This window comes from Phaethon lepturus, unplaced genomic scaffold (genome assembly GCF_000687285.1).
Source record: "Phaethon lepturus isolate BGI_N335 unplaced genomic scaffold, ASM68728v1 scaffold4489, whole genome shotgun sequence".
NCBI lineage: Eukaryota > Metazoa > Chordata > Aves > Phaethontiformes > Phaethontidae > Phaethon > Phaethon lepturus.
In genome coordinates this window covers 74825-99448 of record NW_010561120.1, presented here as the reverse complement: position 1 = coordinate 99448, position 24624 = coordinate 74825, and the positions used below count along the sequence as shown (strand labels likewise).

Here is a 24624-nt window from a genome sequence, read left to right as displayed (position 1 = left end):
CCCTATAAAGTTCGGTCTTGCCCACCTATACAAGAGCACTCTGGTTAAAGTATCACATTCCATAAAATTATTCAAGACCCAACTATGCTAATATAAGGCCATAAGAAATAAGCTGAAGTTGACCGCTTAAGCAAGAAACTTTTAGATAGCTGAGGCCCAAAGGGGAAAAGTAAAAGAGAAGGGGAGGTGTGTGAAGATGTCAGGAATATATAACCTAGACTGACAAACAAGTAAATAGTATTTTCACTAAATACGGGGCGAGACTGATGCAGAACAGAAAGGTAGATCACCTGGCGAGTCAGGGAGGCTGCCTGCGGCAGGGGGATAACCGGGACATGGCAAAAAGCCAAAAGTGACCTTTGAATTGTTCCAACCGCCCAGGATGGATTTGATTTCTGGGAGGATCCTCTGAAAACAAACTTGGCTGCCCTCTGCATTGTGTTGCTCATCCTCCTGTTGTCTCATCCAGGTGACTGAGAGTACCTTTACAGCCCCTTTTTGACTTGGTATGCTTGACTGGCATAAGGAACTCACCAGATAAACACTGGCAGTAAATTTTTTTGCTGGAATTTTACAAGTTCTATACGTGCATGTATTTCTTCAAATAAAAATGTTAGAAACCCTGGTTTTAAACTTAAGCTTCACATTAATTTGCATGGCTATGGCACAATGAATTGGAACATCTGTGTGCTCTGTTAGGTAGCAAAAACTGCAGTAAGGAGGAGTTTAACAGAGAGTTAGGGTTTCACTCTCATTTGTTTTGATATGCGTGTTGTTAGCCATCCCTCAGTTTCTGAAAACTTTCCCTTTGTAAACACATGTTTTCATTTGCAAGTGAACTCATGACAGTGCCCAAATTCTGTTCTACATCGTCTGCCTTTTGGGAAGTTCAACTCAAGCTACACACTAAGCACACGTTTGCATCTTCAGTTTTTGTTTCAAAAATAAGAGAGTCCTGGCATCATCAGTCTGTCTGCTTACTGTGACATGGCCATACGCAAATGTAAATTCAAAGCTGTAGATTTAGCAAGACATAGAAACATACCGTAAATCCTTGACATTTGCAGTTCATGAGAGAGAGCAGACCAAGACAGTACCTTCCCAGGTGTGGTACTGTTAACAATGTGCTCTGTACAGTAGATGCAGGAATGTTTTTATGAGGAATCTGAAGTTTTAAAACTATAAAAATAAAATAGCTGGCTTACAAGCCACTATAATAATTCAGAATAAAAACTGTCATACTTCCAAAACAAATCAAGGATACTACATCGTACAATTCCCAAAGCCTTCAGCTTTTTACCTGCCAGTTCCTAACACTCATGGCCTTTGTATAATAATGTATTTGTTTGACCTTAAACAAAAGTTTACTTCCAAACACCCAATGCCATTTACAAAAACAGCTGGCTGCTTCAGAAGTTCCTTTGTTACAAAAATGCTAAGTTTAAACATAACAGTGTATGCTCATTTATCATTCTACCGTAACAGGAATCAGTGTCTACCTACAGGTCCGACCTCTGAATTTTTAACTTCATCTATTCGGTGGTGAAGATTCATCAGTACAGCATATGACATAATATAAAACACAAGGCTGATGTGGTATGTCTGTGAGACAGAGGCACACACCAGGAGCAAGAGTGTACTGGCACTTACACGATTCTTACTTCAACTGGGTAGACAGGAGTATGATTCTGAACCATGGATGCTGAGGCAAAGTTCTGTAAGTTGTTGCTACAGGGCTCTTTTAGATAATATTGCATCATTTAAAGTCCAACTTAAAATATGGTCCCCAGTAACAGTTCAATCATTCCAGTTCAGAAAGGCCCTTGTTCACACTTCTTATTTGAACAAGAAATTAATGATAAGCTGTAGCAGAACCATGAGTAAAATGAAGACATAGTGCTTAAACTGCAAGAAGTGGTAGTCCACAGGTGGTGAATTAGAAGTGACTCTATTTCGTAGAGCCACAATGTCCCTGTAAGATAGAAAGTAACATCCTGTAAATTACAATCTAAACGATTTGGCATTTTCTAGTATGTTAGGGCTCCCTACAGAAGACAGTTTTTGAGGAAAATTACGAAACATCAATGAGCAATCAACATTTGGGAAGAAGGGTAGTTTAAAGATGTCAAGGCTGTAAAGCAGAAAGACACATACCAGCCTCCAAGGAAAAAAAGCTAGAAAATTAGTATTCTCAAAACCATTTTAAAGCATTGAATTTAATACTACCTCTTAATGTCTTCTTGTGTTTCCTTTATAGATTCAATGGCACTCTGCAGTTCACCAAGGTCGGCCCCTTTTTTCCTTATTCTTGTATTATGCTTCAGAAGTTGTGCTAGGAAGATACAAAAGCCAGGTGTAATTCACAGAGGTGACTGCTAAGTCAAAAAAGGAACAAAGTACTAATGACAAGCTGAATCAGCTGCAAAAATGAAGAGAAAATTTTAAGCTTCTGTTAAAAACAAAAGCTTTATTTCAGTCACCTATAGCACAGAAGGGCAGCAAGTTAAGTGCTTGAAATGTCTTAGAACACTCACCGTATTGTTTAATTTCTGCAAGCATTACCAACAACAACAATCTGCCTTCTAGCAACATACTGATCTACAAATTAAAACAATTCATCTTGTTTTGAGAAAGAAAAGAGTTTTCAAACACTTCCCCCCCCCCCCCGATGACCTTAAAGAATTTTTACAACCCCCCCCCCCCCCCCCGATACTAAATATGTGCAGTACTTAAGCCTAGCTACGTTACATGCTGATGTTTAAAAGGACAGGAAAGTTTGCAATTAAAACCATGAGCCATTCTGCTCCCTCTGTTTTCCCAGAGTATGCTTCATGTTGGATAGAACTGTGATCTAAAGCATGCATTATTTCATAACACAAACACTGAGATAAGAAGAGTATGTGTGACTACAGAGCTCTGTTTCACTGTCAAATACATTTATCATTTCTGTATGCAAAAGTATCTTTTCCTACCTTCACTCCCAGAGGAATCCTGGTTGTCGGGCTCCGGGGATGAGAAACCACACTCTCCTTTCTTCTGACTGGCTGGCTTTCGTTTTATTTTTGGAACACTAACCTACAATTGATAAACTTAGGAATTATTTCCAGAGAACCAGAACTGTAGCAAAGCAGCACATTCTAATAGTAACAGTTAAATGCACAATATCTAATAGAAGTCCAAGTTAAAATTTTGATGTATAAGCCATCTGAAGCTTGTAAATCTTCCCATTTAAGGGAAAATACACATTAAACAGTTGAGTTCAAGTTTGCATATTTTATATTAGTATCCAGTCGAGTCCTCTCTACTGCTTAGGATGCAACACAAGTGAAAAAAACTATGGATGGGGTAAACTACATTTTTGTAGGATAGCAATAGTATTTTCCATCGCTTGCAATGCTTTGATGACCTTTATATACATAATGCAACATATACAAGTCCCTGGATCCTGTGGCACCTGCTAAGAGAATTGGAACATACCATTGGTGTCCGGTGTCGAACTTTTGTTTGGATGGTGCCATCTTTTTCAAATTGGATCATATCATTTAATGGGTCCCATGGTCTGGTACTAGACAAAGTGAATATAACTGATTAATACCACAGCAATTTAAATAAGAAATATTTTCCTGCTCAGAAACTATTTGGTGTGAACAGGTTAAAGTGCTCTCTCCCCATACAGAAGTCAGACATGGAATAAGAGATCCTATCTTCCACCTATATCCCAGTCCTAACCTGAAGGGCCAAGACAGCCAAAAAATAAACTTCACATCCAGGTTAAACCCTCAGCCAGCTGGTAAAAGTACAAGCTCTGGTATTAACCAACAATATAATTGTAAATTTATCTGGCTAGTGATATGTATTATCAAACATGGAGACGTTTTCTGCATAATTGTACTGTTATTATTTTAGAGCTACAGGGAAATTAGGGGATATTGTAAATTATTATTATTATTTTGGACTGCTTTTATGTTGTTGTTTTTTTTTTCTTTTAGAAGATGTCTGTGAAGGCCAGGTTAAGAATAGGAAGAAGAGGTTAAGAATCAGTCACCTCAAACCTTCTTTCATCCTGAAGTGGCTAACAGTAATCAAGACCAGTTTCAAGAGGCACTAATGAGCTATGCACAGTTTGCTTGTTCTGATTTTTTAAGAGTGCTTTTCCAAGTACAGGTTGATATAGAATTGAAAAAAAAAAAAAAATCGAGCAAAAGACACATAGCTCACTGGAGAACAACAAGCAGCCAAAAGGCAAAGACTGACATCCTCACTGATTACAGCCTTTTCAGGACAGAAACTGCAAGTCAGCTGCATGAAGATCCTTCTGATGCACAGCTTTAGTGAGAGTAGATTAAGCATGGATTTCCTTTCATCTCCTCCTGTGTGTCTTTTAAAACGTTTATAGCTGTTTCAGATGTTTTGAACATAGACCTGCATTTACATCTTGGCTTAACCTGACTTGAATTAAATGTCGTCTACGGTAAGTGGGTAAGAACAAGGCATTGCTCTCCCAAAGGTCTTTTGTATCTGTAATCCGGATGCCTAAATCCATAATCCAGATACCTTAACAAATGCCACAGCTCACTGAACACGTCTTTCACAGTAAGCATAAAAGACTGCTCTCTACATGGACCAGGTGGTGAGCTGGCATTGTATGTGTAAAAAGGAGACAGAAGTTTCTTCCAGGGACTGCTGACAGTGCAGGCTGCTTTCTAGCATGCAGTAAAATTTCCGTGGCACATCCTTGAACCACAAGGCCTCAAGGAGACAAGAAATAATGCAGATTAACAAACTGGGTCTTAAAGCTGCAGGGGATAGTGTAACAGATTTAAAGTGCAGTACTTTTCCTGATGGTTTTACACAGGGTTTGACAGTACGGGGCAGTCAATTCACCTGGACTATTCACAACTTTTCCAACAGAAAGAGACATTGGCAGCACTAGAAGGTTTCAAACTGAAAGGGTGTTTCACAGAGCATTTAGTCTAGTTGGGGAATTCTCTGCTGCAGGATGTTTTGGGTGGTAGATGTCTGCACAGACTTAAGAGGAAACCAAGGAAATACATGGAAGAGAAATCTATTGAGAGCTGCTGAATACAGAGAATCCCTGCTTCGTCCCAGGAAACCTCTGAGTGGCAAATTTGCTGGGAACATGATGAGTACTCAGGATTCTTGTCCTCTTCCCTATACATACACTTAGGCCACAGCCCCAATATTTCCATTCTTGTACAGAAAGGTCAACGGTTCCTTGGTTTAGCCACAGGAATATAATTCCAGCAGCAATGGCTTCAGAATTACTTAACTCAGAGTATATCATCTTTGAGTATTTTACTTTTACAATCCTTGCAATACAGAAGCATGCTGGGTATTGTAAAAGAATCGTGGTTGAGAATGTGGGTGTTCCGTGAAAACCATCACTAGCAAAGGGCTCAGCTCCAAGCTGACTCCTGGAAGAGCTGGTGAGAACAAAAAGTACATCCCAGCAGTTACAAGAGGCAGCTGCATCTTCATCTTCTGATACAGATCATCATGCAAAAAGCTTCAAAGACATTCATGTGCACAGGGCGTATTTGACAGCTGAACAATACTGGTCCCAGCATTAACCGCTGTTGTAAACCTGTTACTCTCAGAGTTAGTCTAACACATAACAAATTAAATATCTCAGTTCAATTAAGCACAGGATTTTCTGATTTCCAGTTGGTATGCCCATATGTACTGTATTTTCCATTCTGGGAAAATCTGTGTAGCTGCTCTGGTCAGTCTGGGGGTGGAAAAAAGGAGCACAATGCATCCCAAAGTGCCATGCCCAAGAAACTCTAGAACATAGCATGAATTTGTCGAGGCACATAACCATAAAGATAAAAAAGAAAAAGCCCATTGCAATGGTTACCTGAAATATGGTTTGCTGCATTAGAAATCACTGCCTTTTCAACACAACATATTAACATCCTCTCTTTGGTGAAAGGCCTACCAAGTTCAGCTAAAAAATTATGCATTTTAATTAAAACACATGAATATCAAGTAGCGTCGCGCATTTCATGAGTTTGAACTCAGCTACGTATCTGAGTTCTTTTGCTCCTGAAACCACAGCAAGAAGCTCAGCCATACAAACAGGCATTTAACACACGGTTTTTGTTACAAGCATTCCAGGACTCACTCGGCATATTTGTAGTGCCATTCTCCTGTGACTGAATCCTGATCGAACAGCTTGCATGTCCACTCTTCACCCTTAAGTTTCCTCTCTTTGGCACTCCTTCTTTGAGCTTCTTCCAGAACGTATTTCTCCTGAGTAGCTTCTGTTTGGTCTTTATTATTTATTGCTCTTGTCACTTGTTGCCAAAGCCTGACAAACGAGCAATAGAGAGAGTTACAATCTGGTTGACAGAAATAATTGCAAACAGTTCCTTAATTATAGGCTAAGTAAAGGGATGAACCTCTGACAAAATATTATGTTGTTGTTAATATATGGGTTTTTTCTACATTTCCATCAAGAATCTCCTTGATTGTAAGGTTTGAAAATAGCGACCTTGTATTTAAGAGTGTTGCTTTCTTGTTCTGCAGGTCAGTATCAACAAACATGGGAAGGAAAGAAACCATCTTTTATTCCTAATTTGTTCAATGTTAAAACCATAATATTTGTTCATAATTTGGAGAAAATTATGACGTTTATTTTGTCAAAATAATTATACATGGTTCTAAAGCAAACTTACTTCTCTGACTCAAAGTCATCTTGCTCTTCAAACTTCACTGTGTATCTAGGTAATCTACGTTGCTTGATATCAGATGTTGGGTTCCAGAATGTCTCTGAAACATCTGTCTTCTTATCACTAATAGTAACTTCACTGTCCTGTAACAGATATAATTCAGTTACCTTAATTGTAATAATCTCAAAGACTGCCAAAAAAACACAGAAGGGAGGGATAAGCAATTTTTCTTGTAACGAGAATTTCTTTTCTTTTGGATGCACATAGTAAGAACAGCTAAATATGCTAACTGTAAAATTCAATTTCTGCACTCTGTGCAGAATTAGTGCTAGTTCTAACTTGGAACAGAGATGCAATGGAACCATTACCATGGCCAAAACCCAGCAGTGCCAGTGTCATCTCACCAGAACTGAAACACATTTAAACACTGTATGCTGGTGCCATAACAATTCTTCATAGTACTAACATATATACTAAAAACATTTCACAAACTGAAATGTGTTTTTTTCATGAACTACTCAAACATACACACCTTTTCCACCCTGTAACAGTTGCAAATAACACTATGTACTTTCTTGAGAACTAACTATAGAGATACTTTCTAGAATAATCAACTTTTCTTTTTAAACTTGAGTCTTTTTTGTAACTAAATGCTATTTTGTGTCAACCAGCAGCCAGAATTTATATATACTATCACTCACTACGTACCCAGTGACCCTCCAAAATAGCCAGAACTTCTTTGCCAAGCTTTATTTTTCCTGATATTTGGTTTACACTGTCGTTGTTACCCAAAAAAGGCTGCAAAACAAAAAGAAATGCTTTCATGTTTATTTTAATAGCAAATTATTTTGGTATTTCTGTTTAGTGTTAAGGAAAAAAGTGCATTTACCAAATGTGATGTAAACAGCCCTGATGGCTTTTAATATTATAACTTCTGCCTATTTAATCCCCCGAACAAGTCTAAAACCACAGTAAGTTGTTCTCTGATGCTGTATTTTCTTAAAAGACTTGCTGAGCAAAAGCATTGTCTAAGAAACATGGAAAGAAAATGGAAAATAATGCAGAAAACAGTGACACAATGCTATTTTGGAGGAAATAGTCATTTGCAACACTAATTTCACCACTTTGCCAAGGATCATTTGTTACTAGAAATTAACTTGTAGATGCAACAACAAAAATAATTGCAGGGGATTTTCTTTGACCAGATGCATGGATCTGCAGATGTATCCTGTGGGCTGATGAGGCAAAATATCAATTAACACAGCCTCCTAACTTTTACGTGTCCCCTATAATCTAAACCGTATACAGTTTCCCTCTCTATGTGACACTTCTCCTTAACAACTATTTGTTCAGCTTTAAATCGGTTTCTGCCTCAAAGATGGAAAATGTATTTTTCAGAAGTGCAAGCCATCTGTAAATAGTTCAGAAACCTTTGTTCAGCTTTTGAGAGTCACAAGGTGCCGAACATAGTCCATGTAAACTGTTGCTTATTACTGGGCATTAGGGTGATCTAAATGTTAGCCAAAGCCTTTGCATCGTCTTTATTCAAGGTGTCATGAGCAACTTAAATTTTACCCAGAGATAAAAGAGGGGAACCTGTGTCCGAGTTCTCCTCCAAGGGCTCTCCAGGAGTTTAAAAAGTCCCTGAACATTTTTAGAGAATTAAAAATCACCAAGGTATATCAACAATGATACACAAAATACCTGAACCACTGATGAGGTCACTAAACACTTCCCCTGTTCTTACACTTTCCTGGACACAAACAGTTGCCACTGCTGGAGATAAGACAGACTCTTGCTGTTTCCCCACTAGAGCTGTTATACAACTAGCAATATGTTTGTGTCTGTTATCACCAGAGATGAAGACAGCACTGTAAGTTTCATTCTTTGGTCCCACAAGAATACATTAAGAAAAGAGATGACAAATATAATTCCTTTAAAAAAAAAACAAACTAAAAAACAAGCCAACAAAACCCACTGTTTCCTAGATACACATAGCTGAATATGTAGCAGTTAAAATGAAAATGTCTGTTTCCAAAAAGACAATTCTGTATTAAATCAGATCATATCTAAGGAGTGACCTAATAATTTTTTTTTTTTAATTATCATTATGCTCGTTCCCCTTCTTGTGCCCACTTAACAGCATTTACTAACCTTGAGTTTGAATTCAATTGTTGCACTGTAGCCAGTTTTCTCACAGGTGATATTGACTGTTCCCCCAAGCTCTAACGTCATTGTGCCATAAAGAATTCCTGCAAGAAAAAAAAAAAAACCCAGTTAAAATGAATGTTTGTAACTGACCAAGACAAAAAAAAGTAAGTTGTTTGGGCACAATTCCTAGAGTAAACACATCTGTGCCAGAGGAAAAATCATCTTTTCAGATGACCTTTCCTAATGATAAGCATGCTTTTTCTGCCAAATGAGAAAACCCAAACAGAAGCAAAAAGGTCTAAGTGAATTACAGATAAGCAGGAAAAAACGTTAAGACGTATCTTTGGTAGTATACACTGCTGGCTCTAGCAAGGGTGGTATTTAGTCTTATTGGAGATAACTGGAGGAGGGAAGCTTTTGAGGTTAAGACAGGAAAATAACTCTACAACAAAGAAAGCACAGAAAACTTAACTTGAACAGAAGCAGCATGTACAGTCAGACCACAGGTGAAGACAATCATGGACAACTACCATAAGACAACACTGATCTCCTCTCTAAAGACTTCTGGAAGTACAAAGTTGACAATGCTGAGTACACTTTCTTTCCCATGATTACTGTCTTTCTCCCTGTAATCCAGCGTTTGAAACACTGAATATATTTTACATACAGTGGATGCATGTGCAAATATGTTTTTTTTTCTCACCATGCACTTTGTCCTTCCCTGCATATTCCTCTACCTTTCTCCCTATCAGCTTTATTAGTCACACTAGTTCTCCTTCTTCCTGTGTGATTTGAATGTACGTATGTATGTTATGTGCTTTTTAATTGTTAAGTGTGATTTATATAAAAAAATTCCAACAGAATGTTAAAGACATGCATTAACAGTGGAAAGAGAAGAGCCTACCAAACTAATGCCAAATTACCTAATTCTGCTAATTCATTTTCATACATCTCAAATGAAGAAAATATTATAGTTGCTGCCTATAAGGCTTCTGAAAGAGAATTCTGGCAGAGAATAGAGGGGTCGATATACCTGAACAGGTAACATTTTAAAAATCAGCAACTCTGCAATTTATTTTGTACTACTACCAACCTTCCAGAAAGCTTTACAAACTACTGACTGGTTTCTCATAGTGAAACTAAAGACAAATGGTCATGATTTACACTCAGATCACACAGTGAGGTGTAGATACTGCATTGCCTTTTACATTTACCAGAGGAAAATACTGGAAAAAATTGTTCGTCAAAAAAAACCCCAAAAAACCCACAAGGCACTGTGAACAGTAAATTACTGTCATGTAATGACAGATAGCTGTATTTATGCTTTTACTACTTATGAAAAAAATATTTTTCTGTGCCAAAAAATAGATTATTGCTTAAACAACAGATGTCTTTTTCTTCTGACAAAATATGTGGAAGCCTACAGCCACAAATATTGCCAGTGCTCAGAACACTCAGACAATAAGCTCAAATCCAACACAGTATACTATTTAGAATAATAAGCTACTGTTCTCATAACTTTGCCATATAGAGAATGAAAAAAACCACTACCTTTACAATGAGCGTATGGCATTGTCATTACATAATCTTCTCCTCTATTTAGGAATGTTAGCCGTCCTTCTCCATCTAGTATGGCAGATAATGAATTCCCTGAAAATCAAAAACAGAAAATCACATTCCTCACCCTGAAAGACAACAGTCAGCATTTCCTAATAACTGAGCAATAAAATTAAGAACAGCAGTATATTTAGCATTGCAATCTATCCTGTCTAGTGAAGCCACTACAATACTCATCTCCAAATAAAATTAAAATTCTCCAGAAACTAAAATTCCAAAGACCAGTAGCAAAAAGTTTAAGGAAAGGATAATACAATGATCAAACCCAATTCTTCTAACAGCCTTCTTTCATCCATAAAACACAGCTCATTTGTACTGATTTTACACTCCTCAACAAAAGTACAACTAAAAAAATTCCATTATTTACCATAGAATTTGGATTTGGCCAGAATACTACCACTAAGGCAAAAACCATCCTTGCGGTTGCTAACATAGAAGGCAGATATTGGAGGATGATGGGATACCTGTTGAAAAAAAACCGTATTTAAAAAAAAGAAAGAACATGCAAATAGTATAAACCTTGAGCTAATAATGACAGAATGCAAAATTCAAGCTGCACATAATAGAATGCAGTTAGTATGTGTGAAATGTGACTATAATCCTTAAAAATCAAGCAACATTCTTATTGAATTTCAAGAGTTAAAAAAATTAGTACCTGACTTTTACTGGAGGAAGAGGAAACAGAGATGCTGGAAACACCTTTCTCTCTGTCTCTCTAGGAAGACACACTAAAAGAGACATCTGTAAAAGAACCTATGCTCATCTGGAGTGCTTTTAGGATACTACTCATACATTTAAATACCTGTTCTGAAACTGCCACATCATTTGTCTAACACAAAAACACAACACATTTATGTTTCTTCAAAATATTTCTGGCAGTTATTGCAGCTACCTGTTCTGCAATGTAAAAAGTCTTGCTATTTGTCCTTGGATGAATCCACATGCAGCGGAAAGTCTCACCAAGTATAGGATTGTACGGCTTTTTTAGTCCCTAAACAGAAACAGAACAGACAGTAACTATACAATGCAGGTACAGAACTTAAGAAAATACTTTATCAGTCTGTCACTGAAGATAAGACAAACACACACAAAAAATCATAGTATATATGCTGAAGCACATTGTACTTGATTTCATCATTTGAATATTATGCTCAGTTACTCCCCTCTTCATTCTAAGGAAATTGGCATAGATTTAGTATATCTGCTAAACTATTCCAGGCTACACATAAGGACAAACAGAATACAAGGATTTTTGTAGGAGAATTATTACAGCTTTTGTCTGAGGTTAGGGAATAAGCACTTTCTTCTTTCAGTACTGTTTCCCACCAACATGAATATAAAGAATATTTAGGTGGAAAGCTAAATGAAGTAGTGGAAATATTACTCCTTCAACTACACTATGTTATCACTGAAGAACAGTAAACATAGAACTGGCTCAACTTTATCACAAAATGTTTAGTTCAACTTTTACTCCAAGGGAAAAAAAAAACCAAACCAATTTAATATAGTTTATGTCAAGCATGGCTAGGGAGAAAAAAGGTTCGCAATATATTTGCTTAAATAATGAAAACTTAACCTTCGTTTTAAAAAAAAGCGTAACAATACAATTTAAAAACAAAACCTTACTCCAGCACATTCCTAAGCCCTCAAACTAGACACAATGACTAAAGTAAAGACAAAATAATATGTGAGAGGACACCTTTGGCTTTTTGTAGAATCCTGACAAATACCACTTCACTACTTTTTTCATGCGGTTGTAAGCATTCTCTTCAAGAGCAGCTCTACGAAACAAACAGAACACACAGATCAAATATCAATATTGTTTCAGTTATAACAGGCTATCAATTGTTGTGATGTATCTTGTATCTAGGGGTTGACTAAAGCAAAGGTTTTGTGATTTGCAGTACTGTAAAACTTTCAGCCTGATTGCATCAAAGTTTTCAAACAATTGTCTGAAAATGGAAATAAAAAAATAATAATCAGAAAAGGTATTTCCATAATTGAGTCTGTTCTTTGTAATATTAAATTCTGTTCCACCCCCACTGAAGTTCTTTGATTTATAAAAGGTACTACTTTAGAGAACTGTCCTACTCATGTACAAAACTTACTGTTGAATAATATTTCAATTTACACTCTTTAATGTACTAGCTACATCTGAGCACGCAACTATAAATCTGAATGGAACTTAACACTGTATTAAAAAGGTTAACTGGTACTGTTTTACCATTTCAAATATGCCTCCTAGGAAAAAAACAAAAAAACACCTAATTTTGAGAAGTCTTCTAATCCGTCTCCAAAAGGGAAACCAGAAATGTCAGCAACACAATTGATATTACTAAGAGGGGGCAAGATGTACCATATGAGCTCTCAGGCAGTTAGCTTTCAGCAAACAAGGATATCTGATGACTGATACATTGTCAGACAAACATTCAAACTCAAAGCAGTCTATGATGTTGTTTAAGTAGACCGGATTAAACGTTTCAGTATACAGTTACCCTATTTTAGTTAAAAAAAAAGAGAAGAATGAAAACCAGAGAGAGGATTGACTCACTCAGACAGAAAGTCTGCATGGTAGTAGTAATCAGAGAGCTTGTCCAGGAAAGAACGAGGTTCCAAGATAAACGTAGGCAGTACAACCTTGGACAAGTCCATTCCTGGCCGGACTTGCTTCAGCAGTGTCCAGATCAGACTTTTGTTTTCTTCTGACACTACTTCTGTCTGAGCAGCCTCCCCTGCCTAGGATGAACAAAAAACTGCTTACAGAAAGGAGAAAGAAAATGATCCTCCAGAAGACAGGCCAACACATTCTACAGAAGCAATGATAATGGAAAATGGATACTTAAAATGAATGATTCTGAGAAGCTGAAGCAACTAAGTGAGGAAAAAAATCAATTTTCTCTGAATACGCTTATGATGCATCTTTAATGAAGTACGATGGATATACTATTCAGCATTAAAAACTGCTGTTTTTCATCAGCACTAGAACAGAAAAAATTGAGGTAGAATGTTGTGCAGAAATCCTCCCTTAGACGTTTCCTAGGCATCAATTACATTACCCTATGTTGTCACGTGCAGGACTTATATTGCAAAGAGCTGTTCATTCTACCAAATTCTCCCCACCATGAAAACTGCCACATTTATGCTTTTCACTGCCTCAACCAGTCAACAGTATCAGTGTTTTTCCTTAAAGAAAACCACTGCTTAGGGGTAAATGAGCAAAACCAGCAGCAACACTCCAATATGCTCCTTTCTGTCCAAGAAGAGGGGAAATATTCTTCCTTACAGTTTCTGAAATCAAACGCAAAGATAGGAAAAGCATCCCTCTTTCCAGAACAGTTTTAAAACACATACTCAAGAACTTGTTGCCAACTTAAACTCCTCAACTTGTCCTAAACTACTGCTTCTTCTAGGAACAATACTAGAAAGCAATAAAGCACAAAGTATTTACGTCCCATAGTTATGAAAAAAAAAAATCTCATAGTTCGCACTTGAGAAGAAAGGGGAGATTTGTAAAAAAGCTCATCTTAATTTTTATTATTAAGTTTTTTGGTATCTTTATAGAGAGGAAAACATACAAATCCCTATCATATTTGCCTGTGTAGATATGTAAGACAACCTGCAGAAGTGGAATGGCAGCTCTGGGGCATCATATTAGAATGCAAGGTGACATCAGAAACACAGCAAGCCTTCCACTGAATTCTGCAGAACCCATGGCTGCTTAACTCCTCTCTTGCAGTAGAAAAAGAGAGGTGTCAACTTGCATTAAAGTCTTCAACTTCAGGATTTTTACTTGAAGAAAAACCCTGGAGTAAGTTAAATAAAAAACAAATAGAAAAAACCCACAAGGATGGGCAGACATGGTCAACTTCTGCTGCAGGTGGCCCTTTCAAACTGAGCACCTTCTGTCTAAGCAATATTCCAGATAATCTCATTACCTCCATCAAAACCTCAGACACAAGCACAAGAGTGGCAAAGCAGAGCAGAACATGGCTGAACAGAACTTTCTCCCTCCCCATCCCATTATTGCTGAAAATATGAAAGCCAATCCTGCAAGTTAGCTTTCAAGTGTAGTCTGACCCGTAAAATAGCGGCTTCCTTCTATTTGGAGAAGTTGCTTGCTCACTACATCAACAGCACTTTTACCTCCCCAAGTTCTTCATGACTCTGTTCTAAATAAGTAGTTTCTTTGATATCAATTGGTTCTGGATCGATGTAAGAATCATCCTGTCGCTCCGATGTGTCACTATCACTTTCTTCGCTTTTCCCCAATCCATCATTATCAGATTCCTCGTGGTCATGGTCATTTTCCTTATCGGATTTGTCAGAGTATGTATCTTGATCTTTAAAGTGATGCCTTTCAATTTCACTGTCATTTAACCTACAAAAAATAAAGGCTAAATGAACTTTCAACTTCACACAATAATTTCATGTTTCCAAACCAGGGTCTTAATAAAATACACACTAAAATTGCCAGTATCAAGCCTGATCTGGCAGCAATGTCAAACTAGCTTTGCTGGAAACATAGGATGTACTCTTCTCAGTGAACTGTCAAACACACCGAGTTTAGAATAGTTCTATTGGAAGGGACCTATAATGATCATCTAACACAACTGCCTGACCACTTCAGGGCTGACCAAAAATTAAAGCATGTTAGTAAGGGCATTGTCCAAATGCCTCTTAAACACTGTCAGGCTTGGGGCATCAACCACCTCTCTAGGAAGCCTGTTCCAGTGCTTGACCACATTCTCAGTAAAGAAATGCTTCCTAACGTCCAGTCTAAACGTCCCCTGGCGCAGCTTTGAACCATTCCCACACCACTGGATACCGGGGAGAAGAGACCAGCACCTCCCTCTCCGCGTCCCCTCTTCAGGAAGCTGTAGAGAGCAATGACGTTGCCCCTCAGCCTCCTTTTCTCCAAACCAGACAAACCTGAAGTCCTTAGCCGCTCCTCATAGGACATGCCTTATGGTCCTTTCAGCCTCTTTGTTGCCCTCCTCCAGGCACATTCAAGGACCTTCAGATCCTTCTTAAATTGTGGGGCCCAGAACTGCACACAGTACTCAAGGTGAGGCTGCACCAATGCAGAATACAGTGGGATAATTACCATTTTTGACTGGCTGGTTATGCTGTCTTTGATGCACCCCAGGATGCGGTTTGCCCTCTTGGCTGCCAGGACACACTGCATATTGCATCTATTGTCAAGCAGACACCTTTCTGAACGGCTGCTCTCCAACCACTCCTCTCCCAGTTTTTAATTGTGTCTGGTGTTACCCTGTTGCAGGTGCAGAAGCCGGCATTTGTTCTTGTTGAATTTCATGCAATTGATGATTCCCCATATCTAGATCCCTCTGTAAGGCCTCTCAGTCCTCAAGAGAGTCAACAGCACCTCCCAGTTTGGTATCATCAGCAAACTTGCTAATGGTGCATTCAACTCCTGCATTGAGGTCATTGATAAAAATATTGAACAGAACTGGCCCTAGAACTGAGCCCCGAGGAACATTACTGGTGACTCTTGCCAGCAAGATGTAGCCCCATTCATTACATCCCTTTGAGCCCTGCCCTTCAGTCAGTGCTTCACCCAGTGCATTGTGAACCCACTCATCCCACAGTTGGACAATTTGTCCGGAAGGATGCTGTGAGGGACAGCGTCAAAAGCCTTACTAAAAATCCAGAAAAACTACATCCACCACCTTCCCTTCATCCACTAGGCAGGTGATCTTATAGTAGGAGGATATCGAATTAGTTGAACAGGACTTTCCCTTTGTGAACCCATGCTGACTGTGCCTGATGATAGCATTGGTCTTTAAATGTCTTTCAATAGTACCCAGTATGATCATCTCCATAATTTTTCCACGAACTGAGGTTAGTCTAACAGGTCTGTAGTTTCCTTGCGTCTTCTCTCACACCCTTCTTGTAAACTGGAATCATGTTGGCTACCTTTCAGTCAGCGGGGACCTCCCCAGACTCCCAAGACCTTTGGTAGGTGATCAAGAGGGGTCCTGCCATAACATCCATTAGCTCCTTCAGTACTCTGGAATGAAACCCATCAGGCCCCATGGACTTACGAAGATTCAACTGATACAACTGGTCACTCATAATTTCACTGTCCACAAATGGAGAGCCTCTGTTCCTGTACTTGTGGTCCTTCAACTCAGAGGACCAGGCAGCCCAAGGTCTACCAGTATTATTAAAGACCGAGGCAAAAAAAGCACTGAATGCCTCTGCTTTTTCTTCATCCTTATTTTGCAGGTGACCATCTTCAGTAAGTATCGGTCGAATGTTTTCCTTGGATCTCCTCTTGCTACTAACATACTTAAAAAAACCTAGCTCTCACTTGAAGCTAAAATTGCGTTCACCTTTCTTCTTCCTCTCCTGTCAGTCCCATTAAAACTAGACCTGCAGGTTTTGTTGCTTAGATAGTTAAGCACACTGAATATTCTTAGAATATGCTATATCCAAAGATCTACTTAATTAAACCATTAATTTTAATTAGACTTAACAGTTGTAGCTAATTGCTGTGATTGCAATCTGGGCCAGCTGCTGATATTAAACCACTGTTCATGAGTACAGAACTCCAGCTCAATTGTACACAGCAGTTTTACTGTTTCCATGAGATAATGGAAGGAGCAAAACTATAGCTGAGTCTGCTTGGTCATCTGGATAAGGCCTTGAATGTGGAGCTGGGGGCAATAATTTGCCTTTTTTGTGCTTTGCTCAGACTATGCCAGAAAGGATTGCATTTTTTCCTGGTCCAGGTCTCCTGTCTCAAATACAGGACTGTACTCTTAACAGCAGTACAAAATTTCTGCCCACCCAGAAAAGACAGAGGGCAGCTAAATCTTCATGGGTGGGAGGGATTATTTGAAATAAATTTACATCCACCTGAAAGTACATTGAATTGGTGGAAGATTACTGAGAGAAACTGTGCATAGCACAAGCTTCAGACCCCATTATTTCAAATAAAGGACTAAATCTTTAATATTTTCTAAGGCACTTTGGTACCACAATTTAAGTGTTTGAAAACCCATTCATTCACCATGCTTGTTTAATAATGTATTTCCATAAAAGCTATGTACCCAAAAATGTGGCTGAAAGTATTTATTGAAATAAACAGGGAGTTACTCAAGGCACTCAGATATTAGATACCAAGTGATGCCAGATAATTTCAACTTTTGTGCATTTAATTTAATATAATAATAGGGTGACTGAATGATTATTCATCCATCTGATGATACAAAGCTGGGACATGCTGAAACCATTTAAATAATGATAGGATTATTAATTTCTTTAACCAAAGAACAGCCAACTCATACATCTACCAACTTTTGTCACATGTACTACACTAATCATTTTCAGGTGAAGCTAACAAGAGAGACCAACTTCAAGATACAAAAAAATCCCAACTTTTAACAGTTTAACTGAGTACTTAAACTTACTGATGTGATACTCAACTTTGAGTTCCTTGGGCCAAACTTTGTTCTGTACCCACTTTCCTTGGAAAAAGATTTTTTTAAATTTTATCCAGATGCAACATAAAGCACAGTGCAAATAAAGCATATAAAAAGAATTCAAGAGCAAAAAGAACTGCAACCTTAGAAAGAGATTCTCCATGTGGAGAAGTTATCACTAAAAGGTCCTGCCAAAAGGACAATCAGGTTTAGTAACAAATTCACTTACGGTAAGTTTTCTCCACTGTGCAAGTTGTTAGCACGAAGCAGTCCATAGAGAGAGACATGAGTACTGTCTCCTGAAGAGTTCAAATCATGTTCTTTACCTTCTCTAATCATCGTACGTTTAAGCAGACTTGAACATTTCAGTGCCAGCTCCAAAGCATCCATCCAACACCTCCCTAAAGACAAATTTCTTATTAGACTAAAAATTAAGGATTTACTGAACTATACAACTTCCATTTCCTAATTTCACAATCTTTTTGAGTCTGCTTACACTGCCTTTGAAAACACACTTCAGAGTTGTTCCACGTTGCATGCACTGGGTTTTATAATCTGCTGGGGATATAAAAAACAATTCACAACTACCCAGCTCTGGCACAAGGGATGCTTTAGGGTAGGACAAGCAAGGTAAATGATTCTGTTAGAGCATATTCCAGCATTTCTTCCTTAATGCACATTACGGTTCCACCCAGGCCCTGACTGCTGAATTCCTCCACAGTCGCCTACGGCCCCGCTCTAGTTTTGAAGACTAAGTAACTGCGTCAGTTGGTAAAATTTGCTCATGTAATACAACAAAAATGTGGAAAAGGAGCTATAATGATAGCACATAAATGGCATTTCAATATAAAATAGCAGATATTTGGGACGTAGGGTGTTGGCAAAAAGTAACTAAACAAATGTGTGTGTTCTTTCCGCTCCTTATTTCTTCATTTCCATGTATCTAAATCAATTTTTCTTCAAAGTCTCTAGGGGTATGCTTAATTAACCAGTAGAAGGAAAGCAGTTGCTAGGAATGTTACATAACAGTCTTAAATTTTGTTTCCATGTTGTAACCTCTGAAGATGGTTGCACTGGTACTGACCACCACCTTCCCAGTGATGAAGAGTGTTACAAAACTGTATTTTGAGGGAATTTTTACTACTAGAACTCTGTGCAACTGCTGCACTTGATAATACACAAATGCTTTCCTTAGAAAGAAAGTATGTCCACATTAGCACTTTAGAAAGGCACTTGAGTATTTAGAGATATATTAATACAATTAAATCTAAAATAGCCCTTTCCCCCTCCTCTACCCAGGCAATACAAGGCAACTGCAGGAAGTTCAATGACAGTTTCTTCTGGTCAAAGTTTTCCTTTAATAACCATGAAAAACTACTAATACCAACAAAATTGAATGCACTGAGTTAAGGAAGAACCTTAACAATGATTAAACTGCAATCACAGTGCTGTAACAGACACTGTAAGACAACTGAAACCATCTCTTTCTAATAACTAACTGCTGTCACGGTGGAAAAAACACTGAAATATCTGTTTACCATCTGATTCTGAAGCGGCTCGGATGATCAAATAACTGCTGGGCAATGGCTGAGTTATAGAACCAACTGCTTCACCTTTGGGACCCTTGAAATACACAAAACAAGCAACAGCATCAGATATTTTAATTCAGTTTTACAGTTTATCATTCAATGTAATAACAAGCTGACACACTGCAGGGCTATTTACTGTCACTCAGCAACATCTAATGAAGACATGAATGGAAAGATGGACAGCCCTCTTTTACTGGTTTTCATCTTAAAAGACTTCATTCTAAGTATAGCTCCCAATTCAACTCCATTTTAAAAAGAAAAGTCTTTGGGATTCAAATAATTTTTGGTGTGGGTTTTGAGGGTTTTTTTGTGTGTAAATCAGACTTGGCATAGTAACTTGGAAATTCTCTGCAGATACTACTTATAGCAACATGACAAAAGCATCAGAAGGAATGCCACGGGGGAGTCACCCTCACTGTCTGGGGATTCCTGCAGATGGGTGTAGAAAGATCACAAGGGACAAGGTATTCCTTGTCCCTTGTGATCCAGTTCAGTACTTCAGCTGAAGAGGCAAGACTGAAAGCAAGCAATACAAAAGACATGTCTGTGAGGTGGTTTAAGAGAGTTGATTTACAACAAATGCTGCCTAGTAAAAGACCCCACACTTGTACAGCAACTGGCTCTTCCCCCTCCAGTCCCATTCGTTCTTGATGGGAGCAAAGGTTCCTCTCAGTTCCTACGAGGATGCTACGGTTCACAGCACAGAATGCCACGAGGGCAAGCCAAACCCTTGCAGAGAATGGGAGGCTTTCTTCAGTGATCCACTTCATGGTTATTTTACATGACAATGTGTTTAGTGTCTCAGCAGCATCCTGTGCTCCAGAACTGCATGATTTCTGCCTGTCTTCAGAAGACAGATGAGTCAATCGATATTTAAATAAAATGGAAAAAACTCCTCCAGTCCATACATTATGTATTGCTACAGAAACCCACTCATCCTTTCTCCCTCCCTCCTTCCCCTGCAACCTCTCTACCTATCCATTAGTCAAATCCACAAAATATTTAAATATCTAACTGTAGGCTTGGCATTTGAATAAGGAAAAACCAAGATAATGCCCAGGTTTGTAAAAGGCATGTAGATGCTTAAGTCTCTCTATAATAAGTATCAGCAGGACACCATGACATTATGTTCAGCCAAAAGATAAACAGAGGATGTCAAATGCCAAAGTTTAATTTTTCACTATGAAGTTCTCCACATACCAAATGAAATAAAAAAAAAAAAAAAAAAATCCAAAAGACCTTTCCATTTCTGTCAAGTTTCATTTTGGAATAAAATGCTAAACAACCATTTTAAAGCCCCTTCAAAATAAGTTTACCTATGGCAACTTTAAGACAACTGGTATGCAAAGAGGGCTGTATTAAACATACTTGAAGCTATCACTGAAAGCTGGGTTAAGATTGCCTAACTGATGAGTTAACACATTTTGGTCTTGACTGATTTCCCCCAGTGAAGCCTAATGAGAAGCCAGTACAAGGCTTAGAAGAGGGAATTGGAAAGCCAGCATAAGTTTTGAGCAAAAGCAGATAAAGGCAGGTATTTTAGAAGCAAGCAAATGAAACAGCCAGAAGGTTTCTGAGGGCGAGAGGCAGGTAACGAGGAGTCTTAGTGGCATTTAAATACCAATACAGGCAAGCCAGTGCTGGTGTAAATGACGTTCAGAAACTCCCGAATAGTCAGTATGGAGTAACACCAACTTGGGTGTTAGAAACAAGATTCCAAGCCTCAGTCCCGCTCTGAGCGAGTGGACAGGTGCACCTAAGAAAAGTCTTTGGTGAAGCGTCAACACGGGGATTAGGAGTTAGTGGGTAACGAGAACCAGGAGGGACAAGCCCATGCATGAGCACTCCTTGCCCCAAGGGCGGGCGGGCAGGGAAGAGGTCTCACTCTCACCAGGGCCTGGAGAGGGGAGAGCACCACGGCACAGTCCAGCACCAGGCAGGGGTGGAAGAGGTGCTGCACAGAGGGGACCATGGCACCATGGGTGCACCGGTGCTGTGTGAAGGCCTCAGCCATCACAAGTCTTCGAAACTCTCAGATCACAGGACATGGACTACGGGCAGACCTCTGCCCGTGAGATCTCCCCTTTAGGGTCATACTGTGGGCATGCAGGGTACACTACTTATTCTGTATCAAATAACTATAATTTATAGATGATGTCTGGTTTTCGTGTTTGCTTTTTTTTTAATGCACGAAAGCTATAATCCCCTGGGTGCTTTGACAATACATTTATCAAAACAATAATTTGCAGCGAACATTTAAGTAGGTTGACTTATTTTTGAATAACTGCTCATGGATCTTGATTTCCTTTAATTGATTACTGTTCCAAAAGCACTAGACATTTTTCCATTATGGTTTCAAAATCAATTTTCAGTATGTTAGTGTTCTGTACAAAGAGACACCTTAGTTTCCATTTGTTAGGTGACTTTATTTGAACTGTCTCTGTTCCTGACAGAATAGTGGTACAAGTACTCCAATACAAGGTAATGGGCAAGTTAAAATTCCACTAGATTAAAAAAACTTTGACGTTTACTTCCTACAGAATATTCATGACAATAAAATTCAAATTCCATGAACATTCAGAGAAAGCAATAAAAACTGATAAGCAGTCACACTTGAATAAATTTACTCATGAAAAATTATTTGCAGTAACTTTTCTAGTTATTAATTTTAGAAAACTGAAATGGTATCAGGACCGGGCACATGAGGAAGACAGAACAAGGTACAAGGCATCAGCTACCTCAGAGTGCAGAAGGAAGATCAAAGACCCCAGCAACAGGCTTAAGGGAGCATGTGAAGTGACTGACCACAAACTACTGCAGAAGAGAATTTGCAGTCTGCCAGAAGAACACACTACGGGAAGTGTGTTCAAGTGAGAAAATCTCCTGCAGTACTTATACCCGTGTAAATGTTTCTTGCAATGTCATCTTCCTGCGCTAACTGTAAACAAGGCTCATTTTGCCTTAGACTTCAGGCTCATTCTGGTAAATTCACTCTGTAAATCAGTCAGTTGCTATTACGCTTATGAAAGTTTGACTCATGATAATAAATCTATAACTAGAACACTATAATTGACTAGGTAAACGAGGCAGAAAAAGGTTTCAAACTTCAAGGTCTTTCATCTAATTAAATCCAGTAATTCTCAACTGCAAATAGCCATACCAAAATGAACAAACGCCACTCCAGCTCTCAGCACATTTAGAATGGACAATATCAACTTGTTCAGGTTCAAAATTTGACCTACCTTAAAAAAGTAAAAATCTGGTGGGGCATGTCCTCTAAATTCTAAATATCTAGTTAAAAAAACAAACAAATCCATTTCTCATTGCCAAGCAATAAAGACTGATTTGTGATCTTCTGCAGACAGGCCACCACTTTGCAATGTATGTATACATGATCATAAATAATTAAAGCACGTTAACACCAAACCCTATAGCTCTGAAAAAGGATATGGAGTTTGTGTTCTGCAAATGTGAGATCACCACTAATTAGTGAGAAGTCCTCCTAAACAATATTAAAATAGAATCATTCAAAAGCAACTATAAAAGATTTGATCTAAGTTTGGTAAATTTAGGTAACATTGACAATGAGAACAATTCAGAAAGATCACAAAAATCAGGAATTATACTAGCTGACTGACTTCCCAGTCTCAGATAAGGAAGACAAAAATCAATGCAGCATATTCTACAGATGTGACAGTACATCTATATCAATTTAAGATTCAGAAGATACAATCTCACTATTAGTAGCTATCTTAAGATGTATGTTGCAGAGGGCACAATTAATTTATTATTACAAGGGTCCTAATATTGTACAGCAATTTCATTTAAAGGAAGATGTTGTTTCACGAGGTAAATATTTTCACTTGTGCTGTGCTTCCGCACTCCCTCTCCACATGCAAACACAAAACAAGGACTACAATAGTTTGTTTACTAGTGTATAAACAATGAGTAATAGCAAACATTGAAGATTGTTACGAGAATTTGAAATAAACCTTTGCTGTGCAGAACACACTGCGCTTTTCAACGCTTACAGATAAGAGCTGCTCACACTATTATGCCATGTATGACAAAGCAAGCAGACATCAGAACTGAAGGAATACGTTTATACTCCTAAAACTGTAGCCAAAAAGGAACACAATTGGCTAACAAGTTGCAGTATAAGCTATTATTGCACAATTACAAGCAAACTGAACTAGGCTGACATTTTATTACATGAATATCCTTCTTGGAAGCCAAGAAGCATTTATAACACATCTTAACTCTTTCATTTTGGCAGAACACTTCCCTCCTTAATTTCTCAGATTCAACTGATGTAAAATACAACGTCATACATTCATTCCTTCTGCTTACATGATTGCCAGTGATGGCTTTAGCCTCTTTCATGGCATCCCTCCACACACCATACTTCTGAAGCTATTTAAGTATAGAGCGCAGCATAAGTTAAATACTTTTTGTGAAGAAGAGGACCAGATGTTGAAGGCTTATATTCAGAATAAACAATCCATTAGAGTTACAACATTAAATGTAGTTCAGCTTTTCATTAAGTTTGTCTTTACTTGTAGCTGTTCTTAGTTATCCACTAAGAACCATACATGCTACCACTAACCTTTATAGCCCATATGGACTGCTCCAAAGGATGAAAAAGTTTGAAACAAAAGCCATCTTTTTTAGAAGGCCTCTCAATGAGTTCACAAGCGTTCAGGAGCACTGTTCCTACCCACTGGCCGTTTTTGGGGGTTTTGTAAACAAGCAACACTCCTGGTTTCAGTACACACCACAGTTTGGTCCAGCTTTTCAAGGTACCACGGATCTAGAAGATAAATAGTTACAGTTATATCTCAGTGAAGCCAATACCAAAACCATCCCCCTTAAAAAAAAATTAAAATTGAAATTATTTATTAGTCTTCATTTCAGGTTAAGTTTATAAGGCCTATCAATATTTTATCCAGCTTTACCAAAGACAATCAAAAGGTACAATTTCAATGCTTGCTCTTCTATGCTTTCTTGATGGATACTTATTCTACCAATGGGTATACACACATTCAGATATGGGAAGTATAACAATTCATCTAAAACCTTCATGAATTTTCCTATCTGGAACATATTTTATCACTAGCATAAAGACAG

At 38.2% G+C, this 24624-nt stretch overlaps 1 protein-coding gene across 1 annotated transcript in view; it reads right to left on the bottom strand.

Moving 5' to 3' along the window:
* Positions 1-1544: 1544 nt before the first annotated feature.
* Positions 1545-24624, bottom strand: part of OSBPL8 (oxysterol binding protein-like 8) — a 55415-nt gene continuing 32335 nt past the window's right edge. The window contains exons 6-22 of the mRNA XM_010293884.1: positions 24104-24307; positions 19447-19531; positions 18138-18309; positions 14604-14838; positions 13012-13196; positions 12160-12241; positions 11353-11451; positions 10828-10924; positions 10395-10493; positions 8847-8944; positions 7401-7490; positions 6699-6835; positions 6146-6331; positions 3478-3565; positions 2973-3075; positions 2227-2332; positions 1545-1972 (exon numbers count right to left, since the gene is read on the bottom strand). Of these exons, the coding sequence (XP_010292186.1) occupies positions 1837-1972; positions 2227-2332; positions 2973-3075; positions 3478-3565; positions 6146-6331; positions 6699-6835; positions 7401-7490; positions 8847-8944; positions 10395-10493; positions 10828-10924; positions 11353-11451; positions 12160-12241; positions 13012-13196; positions 14604-14838; positions 18138-18309; positions 19447-19531; positions 24104-24307 (2202 nt within the window). The 3' untranslated portion in view covers positions 1545-1836. The remainder of the gene's footprint in view (positions 1973-2226; positions 2333-2972; positions 3076-3477; positions 3566-6145; positions 6332-6698; positions 6836-7400; positions 7491-8846; positions 8945-10394; positions 10494-10827; positions 10925-11352; positions 11452-12159; positions 12242-13011; positions 13197-14603; positions 14839-18137; positions 18310-19446; positions 19532-24103; positions 24308-24624) is intronic.